The sequence below is a fragment of the Elephas maximus genome, chromosome 6, assembly GCF_024166365.1.
Source record: "Elephas maximus indicus isolate mEleMax1 chromosome 6, mEleMax1 primary haplotype, whole genome shotgun sequence".
Lineage (NCBI taxonomy): Eukaryota > Metazoa > Chordata > Mammalia > Proboscidea > Elephantidae > Elephas > Elephas maximus.
In genome coordinates, this window is record NC_064824.1 from 71,036,106 (window position 1) to 71,051,910 (window position 15,805).

At 39.7% G+C, this 15,805-nt stretch overlaps 1 protein-coding gene across 16 annotated transcripts in view; it reads left to right on the forward strand.

Moving 5' to 3' along the window:
• Positions 1 to 15,805, forward strand: part of RAPGEF4 (Rap guanine nucleotide exchange factor 4) — a 348,490-nt gene that overhangs the window by 195,231 nt on the left and 137,454 nt on the right. Inside the window, exon 1 of one of the 16 annotated variants that reach the window (XM_049887455.1) lies at positions 2 to 9,973. The exons of 14 other annotated variants lie outside the window; for them this stretch is intronic. In XM_049887455.1, coding sequence (XP_049743412.1) covers positions 9,926 to 9,973 — 48 coding nt within the window. In that variant the 5' untranslated portion in view covers positions 2 to 9,925. Of the gene's footprint in view, position 1; positions 9,974 to 15,805 lie in introns of those variants that run through there. One more of the 16 variants, XM_049887454.1, reaches the window with a different exon arrangement.

The following is a 15,805-nucleotide window of genomic DNA, read 5'->3' on the forward strand; positions in this document are numbered from 1 at the left end:
TAACTACTCTCTCTGCCCAGCTTCTAAAAACTGTTATAAGGTAAAAAATAATCACGGTATTCTTCACAGAGAGCTCTCTATCCCCATCAACAGAAAAATAAGAATCTTTCTAATCTTATTCTGGCATCTTTGGTGAGTCCCTTGGAAATAGAAAATGGAGAAAGTTGATTGCTATGACATGATCATCACTTGTCCATGATATTAACTAGTCTGAAGAAAGGTACTTGTAGGGTAAACAGTACAATTGCAAAGTGTTGTATTTTTCCCATGACGCATACAGGACAGCAGAACAAATCATTAGCTTAACAGTGTATAGAAAACGAGTTGTTTTTCTTTAGTAGGGACAGGAAATATTAGATGTAGGGTTGGTTGATGAATTTGTCTAGTTATGTCCAAGTACATTAAAGTCAATATTCCTCTTTGGAAACTGAAAAAAATCAATTGCAATAACTGTTTAGGGAAACCAGGTAGGAAAGTAGAAGTTTTAGGACAAACCTTTCACCCAGAAACAGTACCCAGCATGCGTTGTAAGGATGACAGTGGTTTAGTGGCATCATCTTTGTAGGTAAATAATATTAATTATAGTAACTGAAATCTAGATTTTACCCAACAATATGGAAGGGTTAATGATGGAACACATAAAGTCCCTACAAGTTGGAGCTGACTCCGAGGTGACTAACAACAACGATGGAAGCACGTAATGATACACCCGAAGCGGTGCTTGGCTGGCTCTCGGATTCCTCACCTTGTGACTCTGTTCCCTGATTGCTGTGCCAAGTGACAGTGTTACAGAGTTGTCACCCCTTCTTTCTTTCTTTTGGTCCTATGTCTGTGGGCAGAGATACTGTCTTTATTAAATTCAGGTTATTTCTCCATCCCTTGTATGAGATCAGGCTCTAGGATTTTTTAGGTCTTCCTTGTTTCTGAATGTTGGTTCTAAGGGCTAGCTGGGAATTCTGGCCCACTGCTGTACTCCTGGGGCCCTGGTGGCGCAATGGTTAAGAGCTCAGCTACTAACCAAAAGGTTGGCAGTTGGAATCTACCATCTGCTCCTTGGAAACTCTATGGGGCAATTCTACTCTGTCCTATAAGGTCGCCGTGAGTCAGAATTGACTCAACAGTGACAGATTTGTTTTTTTGTTTGTTTGGTTGGTTGGTTGTTTGTTTGCTGTACCACTGCAAACTTGGCTTCAAGACCTAACAGTGCCACTTCACGGGCCATGGGGCCTTGCACAAGCAGCTTGATTTCTTTAAAAATCCTTGCCTCATCTTTATAATATGGACGTAGGTGATAACTACCTTAAAAAGCCAGTATGAATACTGAATGACAAAATCTTTAGAAAGCATACAGACTGGTACAACAGAGCTCCATAAATCTTAAGACGATTATTGTAATTATTATTTTCTCAAATCTTGTATCATTTTCTAGCTATGTTTCCTCCTCTGAAAAATGCCCCAGTCTTTATAAAGTTACTGTCCTTTTGTCTTTTTGGAGCTTCTTAAAATATATATCTCCATTGAACTTTTCCAATGATCCTTTGCTGTTAAAAAGAATATCTTTGTGTAGGGAGTGAAACTTTGTAGATAATCAGATTCATTTACTTCTATCATGATCGAGTCATGATGAAGAGTCTAAAACAACATGCTATTGAGTCGAAAGTAACAAACTGATCCTGCCACCATTTTGGGCATGGATGTCCCAAGGCATGTACAACAAATATGCAGATCATTCGTCCAATAAAGATGATAAAAGGGCCTGTGCCTTCCTCATCAAGGGGCTGTCAGTCCTGTGGAGAGCACAGACATAATGTCCAAACCCAGGAGGTGTAAAATGTTCTAGGCTTCAAAAGGAAGCCCTGTCTCTCGTAGGCCCTCAGTGACCTTTAGGTTGGACCCCTCCACAGTGGGAGGACAGACACAACCCATTAGGCAGAGGGCCTAACAGCTGTCACCATGAATCTACTGTGCAACAAAACAGGAATTTGAGGTTTTCAGAAAGTTAGATACAGTGAACTGTTAACAGCGTGTTCCTCTGAAAGATTTGGGCAGCTGGCCAAACTTCCTCCCAGTGTTAGCAATACTGTATACACTTATTCGTATTTGTTTGGGCTATTCTAAGTCAAATTCTCCAGCAAACAGAAAAGCACACTTTTTCTCTACCAGCAAATAGAGTGGATGTAACATCACCATGTGCTGTTAGAGAAGCTACCAATGGCATCAGTCAAAGGAAAGTCAATGAGATGAAAGACATTCATGAGCAGAGCTGAGGCTCCAGAAAGATAAAAAGGAACCTAAGAGCCTTAAAGTGGTGCTAATTGAAATTTTTCCTTTGTAAGAGACAAGTTGTGTTATGATTTCTTTTATCTTCTTTAACTACATACTGGGCAATATTATACTCCCTTTATGTTTCTAAACAGCAATAACCTGCCTGTGGACTGAAATAAAAGCACTTAGACAATTGTTTCAGAGTACAAACAGCTTCTATGTGGAAAAAACATATTCTCCTTTCCAGCAACTACTCTTGATTTTGTTAATCACCATGTTTAACTTTTAATCAAATATGCAGACATCAATAAGTGGTGTTTTAAGCTGTCTTGCCAGCTAGATTTCATTTCCAGACCAATCTTTACCTTGCAGAGAAAAAAAAAATAACTTTCTTTTCATAAATTGCATTTTGTTAGGAACAAATAGGCTGGTGCTTACTTACTGGATTCTTTTGTTTACTACTTACTGTAATTGATAGGGACAACCTGTGTAACTTTAGGTGACACGAGATACTGGAATCTATAAAATAATTGGGGAAATATTAGAAAAACAGCCATGGAGCCAATGAAGCAAGTAGATGATTTTGGTAGGGCTGTGGCTGTTTTGTGTTGTTTTATACAGAATTTCTTTTCCTCTTTGACTTAAGTTGTGATTTTTTTCCTCTTCTGTATATGCTATACCTGACCAACCATGTTTAAACAGAGGTTAAAAATCACAGTTACAAGAAATTTTTATACAGGGAATGTTCTGGTTACTCTTTGAAGGATTAATCTTGTTTATAATTGTTTGCTACTTAGGTAGTTTTAATTGTGTATTGTGCTATATCCTTTAGAGAGGGGAACTGCTCCCCTCTGCTATGGGGCATTATAGTTTTAGAAGTTTAAACTTTTCTTCCTCAGTGTGTGGAGTGAGCTAATGAAAGAGACTCAGGTGAGGAAATATTACAAAATAATCCTATTTTCCGACTTACAAACATCTTTCTCCAAAAGGATCACTTGAGGTCCTCAGTTTTTAGGTTGTTATAGTATTTAAGTGTATAGTTAGTGGCTTAGTTATCTACTGCTGTTATGACAGAAATACCACAAGTGGATGGCTTTAACAAAGAGAAATTTATTCTCTCACAGTCTAGGAGGCTAGAAGTCTAAATTCAGGGTGCCAGCTCCAGGGGAAGGTTTTCTTTCTCTGTTAGCTCTGGAGGAAGGTCCTTGTCATCAATCTGTCCCTTGTCTAGAAGTTTCTTAGTGCAGGGACCCCAGGTCCAAAGGATATGCTCTGCTCCTGGCACTATTTTCTTGTTGGTATGAGGTCCCCCTGTATCTCTGCTCGCTTCTATGTTTTATATCTCAACAGAGGTTGACTTAAGACACAGCCTACTATTGTAGGTTGAGTCCTGCCTTATTAACATAACTGCTTCAGCTTCGCCTTCCAGGCCCCCTGGAATGGCAGCTCTACACTCTTGGCTTTGGGCAGGCCCATTCTCCTAGTCTGTCTGAGTGGTGACTCCACCCTTTGAGACTGAGGCAGCTCTGCTTCCTGTGCTTCTTATGTCTTCAGCTTCTGCTTTCTGTGTTCCTTGGCTTCTTGGCCCCTTGACCAGCATCTACCCTGCTCAGGTAAGTGTTCCAAAGCTCTTTAGCACCACTGTTAAGTGCTGGGAGGCACCCAATTCTACCAGTAAACTTCTGCTAGAAGCCACTCAGCTCTCTTGCTCCGTGGGTCAGCAAGCCTAGCTCCACCAATAAGTGCTCAGAGGCACCCCACTCCTCCAGGAAGCCTCCTGTGCACAGACCCTCAGCTCTCTTGCTCCATGGGTCCACTCCAGCACTGTCTTGTGCTGGTCTCCTGGTTCTGCTGTTGGCGTTTCTCTGCTGCTGCCATTTCTCTGGTGTTGCTTCTTGCCGTCTCTGCTGTCTCCAGTGTAACAGCTCTCCTCACTTCCTTCTGAGCCCTCAGCAGAATTGTCTTTGATGTCCATAATTTCACCAACAGTCTCTTCAAGGCAATTTAGGCTTTTACTATTAGGCACTTTAAAACTCTTCCAGCTTTTATCCATTCACAGTTACAAAACTGCTTCCACATTTTAGGTATCTGTTAGAGCAGCAACCCACTCCCAGTACCAAATTCTGTCTTAGTCATCTAGTGCTGCTATAACAGAAATACCACAAGTGGGTGGCTTTAACAAAGAGAAATCAGTCTAGGAGGCTAGATGTCTGAATTCAGGGTGCCAGCTCCAGAGGAAAGCCTTCTTTCTCTGTTGGCTCTGGAGGAAGGTCCTTGTTATCAATCTTTCTTTTGTCTAGGAGCTTCTCAGTGCAGTTACCAAAGGATACACTCTGCTCCTAACACTGTTTTCTTGGTGGTACAAGGTCCTCCTGTCTGTCTGCACACTGCTCTCTTTTATATCTCAAAAGATATCGACTAGATGCTGATGAAGAGTGAGCTACTTGTATCAGGTGGACACTTGAGATTGTGTTGGCATCTCCTATCTGGAGGGGAGATAGGAGGGTAGAGAGGGTTAGAAACTGGCAAAATTGTCACGAAAGGAGAGACTGGAAGGGCTGACTCATTAGGGGGAGAGTAAGTGGGAGTATGGAATAAGGTGTATATAAGCTTATATGTGACAGACTGACTTGATTTGTAAATGTTCACTTAAAGCTCAGTAAAAATTATTAATAAAATTAAAAAAAAAAAGATATTGACTTAAGATACAACCTAATCTTATTATAGCTTGAGTCCTCCCTCATTAACCTAACTGTCTCTAATCCTGCCTCATTAACCTCATAGAGGTAGGATTTACAACACACAGGAAAATCACATCAGATGACAAAATGGTAGGTGATCCACACCATACTGGGAACCATGGCCTAGCCAAGTTGACACATATTTTTGGGGGACACAATTCAATCCATAACAGTTAGTGAGCTTCTGCTAAATATTGAGGAGTGTTTTCCCAGTATAAACCATGACCACATTCTGAGCTCAGAGAGTTTCCCAAGGTCTAGAAGAACTGATGTTAGCAATTAGTAACGAGCAAGATTTGGGTTCTTATGAGGACTCATTTTAAGAAGATTGCTTAAAGCAGGAGTCTCTGAAACTTTGGAAAACAATGGCCACTTATGTAAAGAATAATTTTTTTAGACATAAAGGTTTTAAATGGTAAATGATAAGGAAATAATTTAATACTGTTTGTGAAAATTCTTCTCATTAAGGCAAGGACAATAGGGAAATAATAAGCACGTAATTGTTAGAGTCAAAAGGTTAAGCATATTAGGAATTTTTAGGAAATATAATAACACTTATCTCTAGTATTGTTCTTTTTCAAAGTTAGAGCAAACAAATTAGAACATTTTCCACCTAGTATATGGCAGCCTCTTATTTTACCATTACAGATTGGCTATGACTGTAATTTTCCTGGCTTGCTGAAGAAAAAAAAAAATTGTGTATCCACATACAAACTTAAAACATAAAAAAGAATTAAATAATCCCATAAAACCATGTAAAGCCTTTCAACTTCAGCTTAGAACACCTGCTGAACTCAAACGAACAGTTTTCTATGGAACAGTTTTTAAAACCCTGCTTTAAAACATGATTGATACACGTTCAAACTTTATCAAGATGTTTTGGCTAGGGTTCACAGGTTTACCCTTGGCAGCGGCTTTTCCCTGTTCTAAGGTGAGAATAGCTCTGTCACAGGTCTAAAACAATGCACATGGAACTAACTGATGGTGCAAAGCTCTGCATGGGATAGCAAACCAACAAAACGCTAGAGATTGTTAGAAAGTCCTGAGCCTGCTTGTTCTGACTCTGAAGGACAAATTGCTTATCACGAGTGGAGATTAGATTTAGCAGTGTTGCTGGCCCAATCCTGTGAGTTGTGTAGTGTGTAAATACTCATTTTTTTTTTAGTTGGCGCATTAGAAAGTGTGGCTACAGGAGTCAACACTGACTTTGCTCCACCTCCTGGGAAACACCAGTGACTTAATGTCGAAGGACAAGGACAAATTCAGCTGTGGAGTCTCTGAAGAAATGTTTGTTTTTGTATTTGTGAGTTACGTGTTTTATGGGGCAGAATGTGCTTGCTAAGTTTCTTTCTCCTTTTTATTCCATCTAGTTCTTCTACTCTGTCTTAAAAACTGACCATCCCGTCCCTCTCTCTTTCACTTCAGCATTGGTATACTGATTGAAATTTTAAAATGATGTGGAGTTGTCGTTCATCTAGATAGTAAATGTAGCCTCCTAAGGTAATGCTGTGAAAACCTAATCCTTCTTCTCTTGTTAAGTATGTCATGTGTTTGTTGTGTCTGAATGTTCTCTGCATCATTCACAGGACATGTTTGCTGTAGGGGTCTCTTGGTGAAAGGACACGTGTTAGGGTGTGTTTGTGGGTGGTGGTTTGTTGATATGTTTTAGAAATATTTCTGTAATATTATAAATTACGTTTGGTGATTGTTTCTACTTTCCGATTTTAGTTTCTTCACAATTATTTCTCTCTGTCATGAAATGGAACTTTTTAATGTCGTCATGCTGATTGTTTTCTTGGGTTGTAGCTGAGTTATACCATATAGACCTGCTTCGAATATGTTCTCTTAATCTTTTCTGTAATCAGAATTTAGCTGATTATATCTTAGAGATATATTGGGTAGTGTTTAACGGTTAAAAAAAAAAAAAATCAATCAGTAAAAGAGATTCCCTGATCCCTAGCCAACAGCTTCTTCCTGTTCTCACTTTAAAAAACGGCGCGGCCTTGAGCTGAAGCTGCTGGTCGGTGGTATCAGCTCTGCTGCTGAGAGTCGGTTCCATTGCAGGCAAGGGCAGGGACCATGATGTCATGTTAAAGTAATACATAAACTGCTAATTCCAAGTCATGGGAGAGTGGCTTGCTGTCCTGAAATATTTTATCCCATACTGATGGAAATTATGTTGCCAGTTACTTTGGGATGCTAGCATGTTATCTGTTTTCTGTGAGAATAAGATACGTAGTATCATTTATTTTCGTTGTATTTAAATTTGTATTGTTCTTGTTTTCAGAAACTGAGACCAAATTATTTGTAAAATATGTCTTCTGTTTAGGAGAGAAAATTGTAGTGTCCTCGGATTGGATAAATTAGTCTAGTGATTACATGTCATTTAGGATTCAGGTTCTTTGCTAATAACAATTCCGTGTCAGACAGGCTCCCCTGTGTCCATAGATATCAAGATGCTCTGTTGTTCTTCTCTTTGCCTTTAGATAAAATTACATCGGAGACAGATAGATAGACATATGCACGAATGTACATGTATACGTACATATGTATGTATATAAAACTATTTCCATCCCTTAAATTTTTTAAAGAAATTATAAAACTACCCTTGTTAATATGATCCAGCATTGTTCAGAATCCTTATTGCTAGTTTTTATGAATGTTTAAATCCACTTCACTTCAGTCAAAGAATTACTCATAAACATCCATAGAAGACGCTGTCTACTGCTTGAAGCCTTTAATGAACATTTGTTGATCATCTATGGAATGTCAGAACCTGTATGGGGATAAGGAAGTAAATGAAACCTGGTACCTTCCTTCAGGGAGTTGTAGTCCAGTGAATGCAACATGTGAACAAATAAATAAAGTGTTGGAGGTGCACATGTAGTCAGGAGAGTGTGGCCGTTAGGATGGGGGCTTAGGAGTTCTTCTGACCTGAGTTAAAGTCCCAGTTCTGCCACTCACTAACCATGTAAACATGGACAAGTTACTTAACCTTAAGCCTTTGTTTCCTTATCTACATAATGAGAATAATAGTGTCTTAGTCCAGATTGCCTCCAGAAGTATTAATCGGGTAATGCATGTCAAGTGCTTAGCCAGTGTAAACACCTCATGTATGCTTCGTGGAGACCCACAGGGGCAACAGATTAGCTAGCTAGCTACATACACATGTATGTGCACACACATGCACACACATACTTACACATACACATGTAAATACATATCCACGTACGTTTGTGCAGCTCTCCTCAGGGACAAGGGGAGGAGTTCAGAGCAGGCCTCACAGAGGAGCTAAGTCCTGTGTGGACACTTGATAAAGGGTAGATATTTTTTATTACCCGGGGGAGAAGGCAAAGGCTAGCCTGGGCTGCGAGCATGGCACGAACGAAGGCACAGAGCACCAGAACTTTTCTCTCCTGAGGCCGAGCTCATCAGATCTAAAATCAAACCTTCCAGTATTTTGGATGTTCTCCTTTTTAAGGATCTATCTCAAAGTTACCAAAACCTAGCTTTCAAGATTTAGGCATTTCAGGATCCCAACAAAACATCATATTTTCCCCCCAAAGCTTCATCTATTTTGAATACAGAGGGGGAATTAGCTTGAATTTCCCCTATTCATACCTCCCAATATCATGCCTTTTAAAAAAAATGACAGAACTAGCTTACTGATGCCTTTGAAGGCTATTGTTCACTCTGATCTCCAGCTCTTTTTCTGCTGCAATTGCCCAGTCAGTACTCTCTCATTTCTGTTGTTCTCCTTTGTTTTGTTTTGTTTTGTTTTCCCTTTTGAATGAATTATCTGAACAGCTTTCTATTGAATTTTGCCCTCTTTTTCCTTCTTCAGTTTGTCAAGGTCATTTTAAATTCAATCTACTTCTCCTAAATGCCAGCCACCCCCACGCAATTTGGTGTTATTGTCAGATTTAGTAAGAATATTTCTGATACCATATCCAAGGCATTAATAAGCAGGTTAACTCTAGCAGCATTCAGCCCATGACCTAACCTTGTGGAATTCAATTTGTTTGTGTTATTTGCATATATGGTAAAATGACCCCATCTGGACATGAAAAAGAAACTTAGAAAAATGTACCATGAAAAAAAAAAAAAAGTAATAGGTAAATACAAGTGCTGAGTCTTTGAATTCACGTGTCATGCTTCTCCCTCATAACTTGAGGGAAAAGGAAGAAAATAATTATTTCTCTCTCTCAGAAGACATTAGTGTGAATGAGTCCAATACGCATTCATTGTTACAATCTGGTCCCCTAATGACATTGTTACAATCCGTGTTCCCATAAGGACATGTCCATCAGTGTTTCTGTCCCCGACACTTAATAACCAGTGATGCTAAACAAGTTGCTCACATTCATGAGCTTAGGTTTCCTCATCGATAAAACTGTGATCCCTGACCTACCACAATAAAAGGATGGTCAATAACATAAAGTGTGGGGAAGTTTTTCAATACTTGACACGGCTCTCAAACATCAAACATTATTGTTCCCCTGGAGCTTAATTCTAAACGAGGTCACAACCGTCTCTACAGCCTCAGCCCCAGAATATTATTCTAGCCTGTGGGTTCTGGTTTACAGAGACATTGGATTTGGGGAGCCTTATGGAGGTCCCCTTGCATCCTGTTGGGACCTGGCCAAGTTCTCAGTTCTGGGAAGACTTCAGGATGCCAAATAGAAAGCCGTTCATCTTAATGTCGGTATGATTTAGCTCAGCCAGGAGAATGAAAAATTCCCAAGTGCACACGGTTGGCACTGTAATTTGATAGCCCAATCACAAACAAAGTGAGGAAACCACACCCAAAACTTCCTCCAAAGTTGACCACAAAGATGGACCAGGGCAGAGAGTGAGAGCAGGGACACAGAGACACCCTGGAGGAGGCGCCCGGCTTGTTTAGGGCACAGCAGAGACTCATGGATATGGCTATCACGGCATTCCACCCTGGACCTTCTAGTTGTAGGGTATGTGAGTTTTTTTAATTCTGTATTATGTTTAACCGATTCTCCTTTTGTGTAAGAGCATTGCAGTCTACATCTGCATAGTACAGAAATTTTTAACATGAATGCAGAAATAGTTCTGTCATTCAATAAGATGGGCTTTTTAATGACTGAAACAGGTAATGATCTCCCCACACGCTCCGAGCTTTTTGTTCAGTTTTCTTCCTTTTTCTCTCGTTGGCGTCTGGGGTGTTCAGAAAAACACTTGGGCTCCCTCTGGTGGCCACTCCTCTGCATTTGCATGCCTAACCTTAAAACTGAAGCTTTAGTTAGATGGCATAAAACGTTGAATGAAAATGGAAGTTTTAGTATTAAATCTTGGTTTGTTTTGTAAAATGCACGGCTTGAGAACATCCAAATTAGCCAAAATATTCAACTCATTCATTCATTCATCCATGCATGTGCATGTATACACAGTCTTACATTCTAGCATGTTGTTAATACTTGACTTTTCTAAATGAGCGGGTATTTGGTCTGCAAGTCCATAGGAAGATGTTAACATTCCAATCCTGTAGGTAAAACAAATTTTCCCAGAATTCAGTCTCTTAATCATCAAGTTTTTATAGGATGCTTATGTGTCTTAGACCAGAGTTAGGCATTTTGGGAAACAGTTTGTTATTCACTATTTTAAAAATATATGAACAAGTTCTTCTTCAACAGTTGGAAATATTATATTAATTATTTTACTCCTTTAAATCATATTCGTATTATATTTCCTCTGTAGAATTTTATATAATAATGCATTTTTATGATTGAAAGTCTGTTATTGGTCAACCCCTTCTTATGTGTATAAAAAATTCAAATTTTAATGTTTTTAAATTTCTTGTGACCATAAGTCTCTATTAAAAAGTTTTATCCTGGATTGAGTTATGACAGCTAGTAGTAGTATATAATTATGAAAATATAATAAAGATTTTATAAAATTTTATCAGTAAGTATTAAACATTAAATTGTTATTGGAAATACACCACTGAATGACTTGGCTGGTGCTTTACAAAAATGAGTTAGTGGATCTGTGTGAACCAGGGGTTTCCTAGCCATCTATTCCCCTCCTTAGCTTTTGGCGACAGTGATGGTTCAGTGGTAGAATTCTTGCCTTCCGTGCATGGGCCCCGAGTTCTATTCCCAGCCGATGTACCTCATGCGCAGCCAGCACCTGTCTGTTAGTGGAGGCTTGCGTATTGCTGTAATGCTGAACAGGTTTTAGCAGAGCTTCCACACCAAGACTAGGAAGAAAGGCCTGGCAACTTACTTCCAAAAATCAGCTAATGAAAACCCTGTGGATCACAATGGCCTAATCCTCAGCCAATCATCGAGATGGCACAGGTCTGGGCGATGTTTTGTTCCACTGTGCATGCGGTTACCATGAATCGGGGGCTGACTTGACCGCAGCTAACGTAACACATAACAACCTTGGTTTTTATATATGTAAGTGCTGGAAAATCTTGTTCACATAAATAAGCAGATGGGAATTAAAATAATTTTAAACAGCAATTTTACTAAATTGTTTGACTCCTATGTAGCTAGTGGGGTACTCCATGGAGAGAGACATGATGGTATCTTCACATTGAGGGTTATATGGTGGGAAGTGTCACATTCTGAATGGATTTGGAGGTCACAGTCCATAAGACTCTCTGATGGATTAGATGTGGAGTGTGAGAGAAAGAGGGCAAGGAGGACTTCAAGGTTTTTGGCCTCAACACGTGGAAGGATGCAGCTGCCGTCAACTGAAAAGGGAAGCTGAGGAAGAGGGGGTTTGGAGACTTAGCTCGCAGGTTACCGGACTAGAGAGTAGGTCCCTGGGTAGCACAAACAGTTTGAGCTTCACTAGTAACCTAAAGGTTTGGGGGTTCAGAAGAAAGTTCTGGCTACCTGCTCCCATAAAGATCACAGCCAAGAAAACTGTATGGAGCATTTCTGCTCTGTAACACATGGGGCGGCCAGGGATCAGGATGGACTCGATGGCGATGGGTTTCCTTAGTTTTGCACTAGACAATATCCAGGAATGAGGTGTAATTGGACGTCTGTATTGTTGTTGTTAGGTGCCATTTAGTCAGTTCCAATTTAGAGCAACCTTATGTATCCCGGAACGAAACATTGCCTAGTCCTGTGCCATCCTCATAATTGTTGTTGTATTTGAGCCCACTGTTGCAGCCACTGTGTCAGTCCAACTCATTGAGGGTCTTCCCCTTTTTCGCTGATCCTCTATTTTACCAAGCATGATGTCTTTCTCCAGCAATTGGTCCCTCCTGATGACATGTTCAAAGTAAGTGAGACAAAGTCTCGCTATCCTTGCTTCCAAGGAGCACTCTGGCTGTACTTTTTTCAAGACGTACTTGTTCCTTCTTCCAGGAAGTCACAGTATATTCAATGTTCTTTGCCAACACCACAGTTTGAATGCATCAATTCTTCTTCAGTCTTCCTTTTTTCGTCATCCAGCTTTCACATTCATATGAAGTGATAGAAAAGACCATGGCTTGGGTCGGGTGCACCTTAGTCATTGAAGTGACATCTTTGTGTTAAAGAGATCTTTTGCAGCAGATTTGCCCAGTGCAATGCATTATTTGATTTTTTGACTGCTGCTTCTGTGGGCATTAATTGTGGATCCAAGTAGAATGAAATCCTTGACAATTCCACTGTCTTCTCCATTTATCATGATGTTGTTTATTGGCCCAGTTGTAAGGATTTTCATTTTCGTTATGTTCAGGTGTAGTCCATACTGAAGGCTACAGTGTTTTACCTTCATCAGTAAGTGCTTCAAGCCTTCTTTACTTTCAGCGAGCAAGAATGTGTCCTCTGCGTACACTGTACCTCTGTCCAATCAATGGCTACAGATAATGAACCTTAGATTAGATAGTGATAATAAGATTGGGTGTTGGGTATTTATACTTAGCAGCATGTGCCTGGGGCATGAATGAAATTTGAATGTGTCTAAAATCAAATAATGAGTAAAAAATTTGCAAGTATTTTATTGAGTTTGTTGCCCCCATCTATTATGCTTTGTAGATACTAAGAGAATTTATGTTTGTAAATAAACTCAAAGAACTGTAGGCGTTACCTTTTGAATTAATAAAAGGTTAATTTATGGAATATTTCAAATACAAACAGTAAACGAATCAAGCTAACAAAGGACTACTTAATAGACATCCTCAGAGACCTAATTTAATTAATAGGTAGACGGATATTATTTGTAACTTAGCTCACGAATTATTTCTATATGAATGAGTGATTTTAAATGGCTATGGCCTGCTTGAAACAATTTGTATTTTTAATTAGTTTAATCATTCTCTTTACAGTTTCTTACATGACTAAATGGGTTAACAACCTCTTTTTACTTTAAGTAAATTAATTTTCCCAGCCTACCCACAAATTTCTAATTAATGAAGTTTGAAGCTATGAGGTAATTCCGTAATAGTAAGAAAAATGACCATATTTCATTTCATCCTTTTATAACCAATTATGTGGGGTCGCCATGAGTCAGAGCTGACTCGACAGCACTACAGTGTACCAGTCAGGATCTGTACTTGACTCTGGAGATACAAAGTCTGATAAAACTTAGCTTCTGACTTTAAGGAACAGTCAGCCTAATGGGGGAGAGAGATGGGTAAACAGGTAATTATATCAGACTGTGGAACTGTGAGAGATCAGAGTTAAAGGAAAGAGTACCTCACACATTGGAGCCATGTGCCTTGAACCCAAAGGCTTTTTTAGAAAAAAAAAATGATTTCATTGTTTATCTCCGATCTTAGTTTGTTTTTGCTGCTGTACCAGAAAAACCACAAGTAGGTGGTTTTAAAGAACAGAAGTTTATTTTCTTACAGTTTAGGAAGCTAGAAGTCCAAATTCAGAGCACCAGCTCTGGGGGAAGGCTCTGTCTCTGTCCTCTCTGGGAGAAAATCCTGGTCTCTTTCAGCTTCTGTTCCTTGGTTCATTGGCCATCTCCCGGTGGCTTGTGCTTGCTTGTCTTTGTGCCTGATCTGCTTTTTTTATATTTCAAAAGTCATTAGGTTTAAGCCACACCCTAAACAGATATGGCCTTATTAACATTAAAAGAAAACTGTATTTCTAAATGGGATTACAGCCACAGGTATAGGGGTTAGGGTTCTAACAAATTTTTTTGGTCGGGGGGACACAATTAACATAACACCCCCAGACCTTCCTTTCCTTCACAAAAATCCAGTTACTAAGTTATTGTGTAACTCGGGACTATCTAGGTTACAAGTGGCAGAAATCACCTCAAAGCCACCTCAAAAGCAAACAAGAGAGGAGTTTGGGAGCTCACAACACCAGTTCACAGGAAGAGCGTGTGTAGAGCTGGCCTTGGGTGAACAAGAGCCAAAAGGTTTACTTCTTTCTGCTTTTCCCCAAGGTTGGAAATGAGGAAACCATGAGTTCCTGGTTCTTCTGTAGCAGCTACAATTAGAAAACTCAGAGGAGTGACACTGATTAATTTCGTGTGGGTCATAGGCACGCTGAGCCAGGGTGGGTGAGATACCACTGTAGGCTCAGCTCTAACTGAGGAGAAAGTCTGAATCCAGAAGAAGAGGGAACTGGCGAGGGTAACTGTCCTCTATTCCTCCCCAGAGATGCACACTCAGCTGACTGTTAAAAAATCAGACCCCTTCCTCTGAGGTGCTCAGATAGCATCATAATGCAATCAGTATGTCGTTTGGGTTAGTCTCCATCCTTTGTTTATGAAGAGATAGGACAGGAGCACTTACGAGAATCATGTCGACATCGCATTTTGCAATAGCTTTGATTGAGATAAGCTTTGTGCTTTAGAAATTCCAAGCATTCTGTTCAATCAGAATCATACTCCCCCTCCCCCCCACCGTCTACTGTCCTTGTGAAGTCACTGGACCAACGCTCTAATTTGATATTTTAAACAAATTAAATTTATTGAAGGAATGAGCCTCAGGAGAGCATGCATTTAGCTTGGCTGTAATGGTATGCTCTGCCTTACAGGCAAAACAAGAGATATTTAACAAGTACAATGAGTACAGATAGCAACCATATCAAAGCAATGGTAGGAAAGGAGGTGAAATTTACAAGGGTGGCAATTAACTGTGAAACTTTCTTTATATCGGTTTCTAGACTAACACAAATCTCTCATACTTGATACATTTTAACTAAGGAAATATTTCTTAAATGAAAAGTATAAACAATTTTGACATGAAAGTTTAGTGATATGGAAAAAAAACCAAACCAAACCCAGTGCCATCGAGTCGATTCCGACTCATAGCGACCCTATAGGACAGAGTAGAATGGCCCCATAGAGTTTCCAAGGAGCGCCTGGTGGATTCAAACTGCCAACCCTTTGGTTAGCAGCTGTAGCACTTAACCACTACGCCACCAGGGTTTCCAGTGATATGGAAGTTAGTGATATAATTGCAGCTGCCAACTTACTTGAAATCTTTGGATACAGAACTGACCATTAGTTAAAAAAAAAAAAAAAAGATTGCCATCGAGTCAATTCCAACTCATAGTGACCCTATAGGATAGAGTAGAACTGCCCTATAGAGTTTCCAAGGAGCACCTGGTGGATTTGAACTGCTGACCTCTTGGTTAGCAGTGGTAGCATTTAACCACTATGCCACCAGGGTTTTCAGCCATTAGTTAGGAGAGTGTAAATAAACTCTACTTATTTAGTTAAGAGAAAAGAGAGAATACCTAGGGCTTACTGGGGAACTTCAAGAAAGTTAAAACAACGTATCTATAGGCTCTAATATATTTTAACAACTCCATGAAGCTTTTTCTAAGGCCAGTTGTAAGAACACTCTTATCATAACAAACATG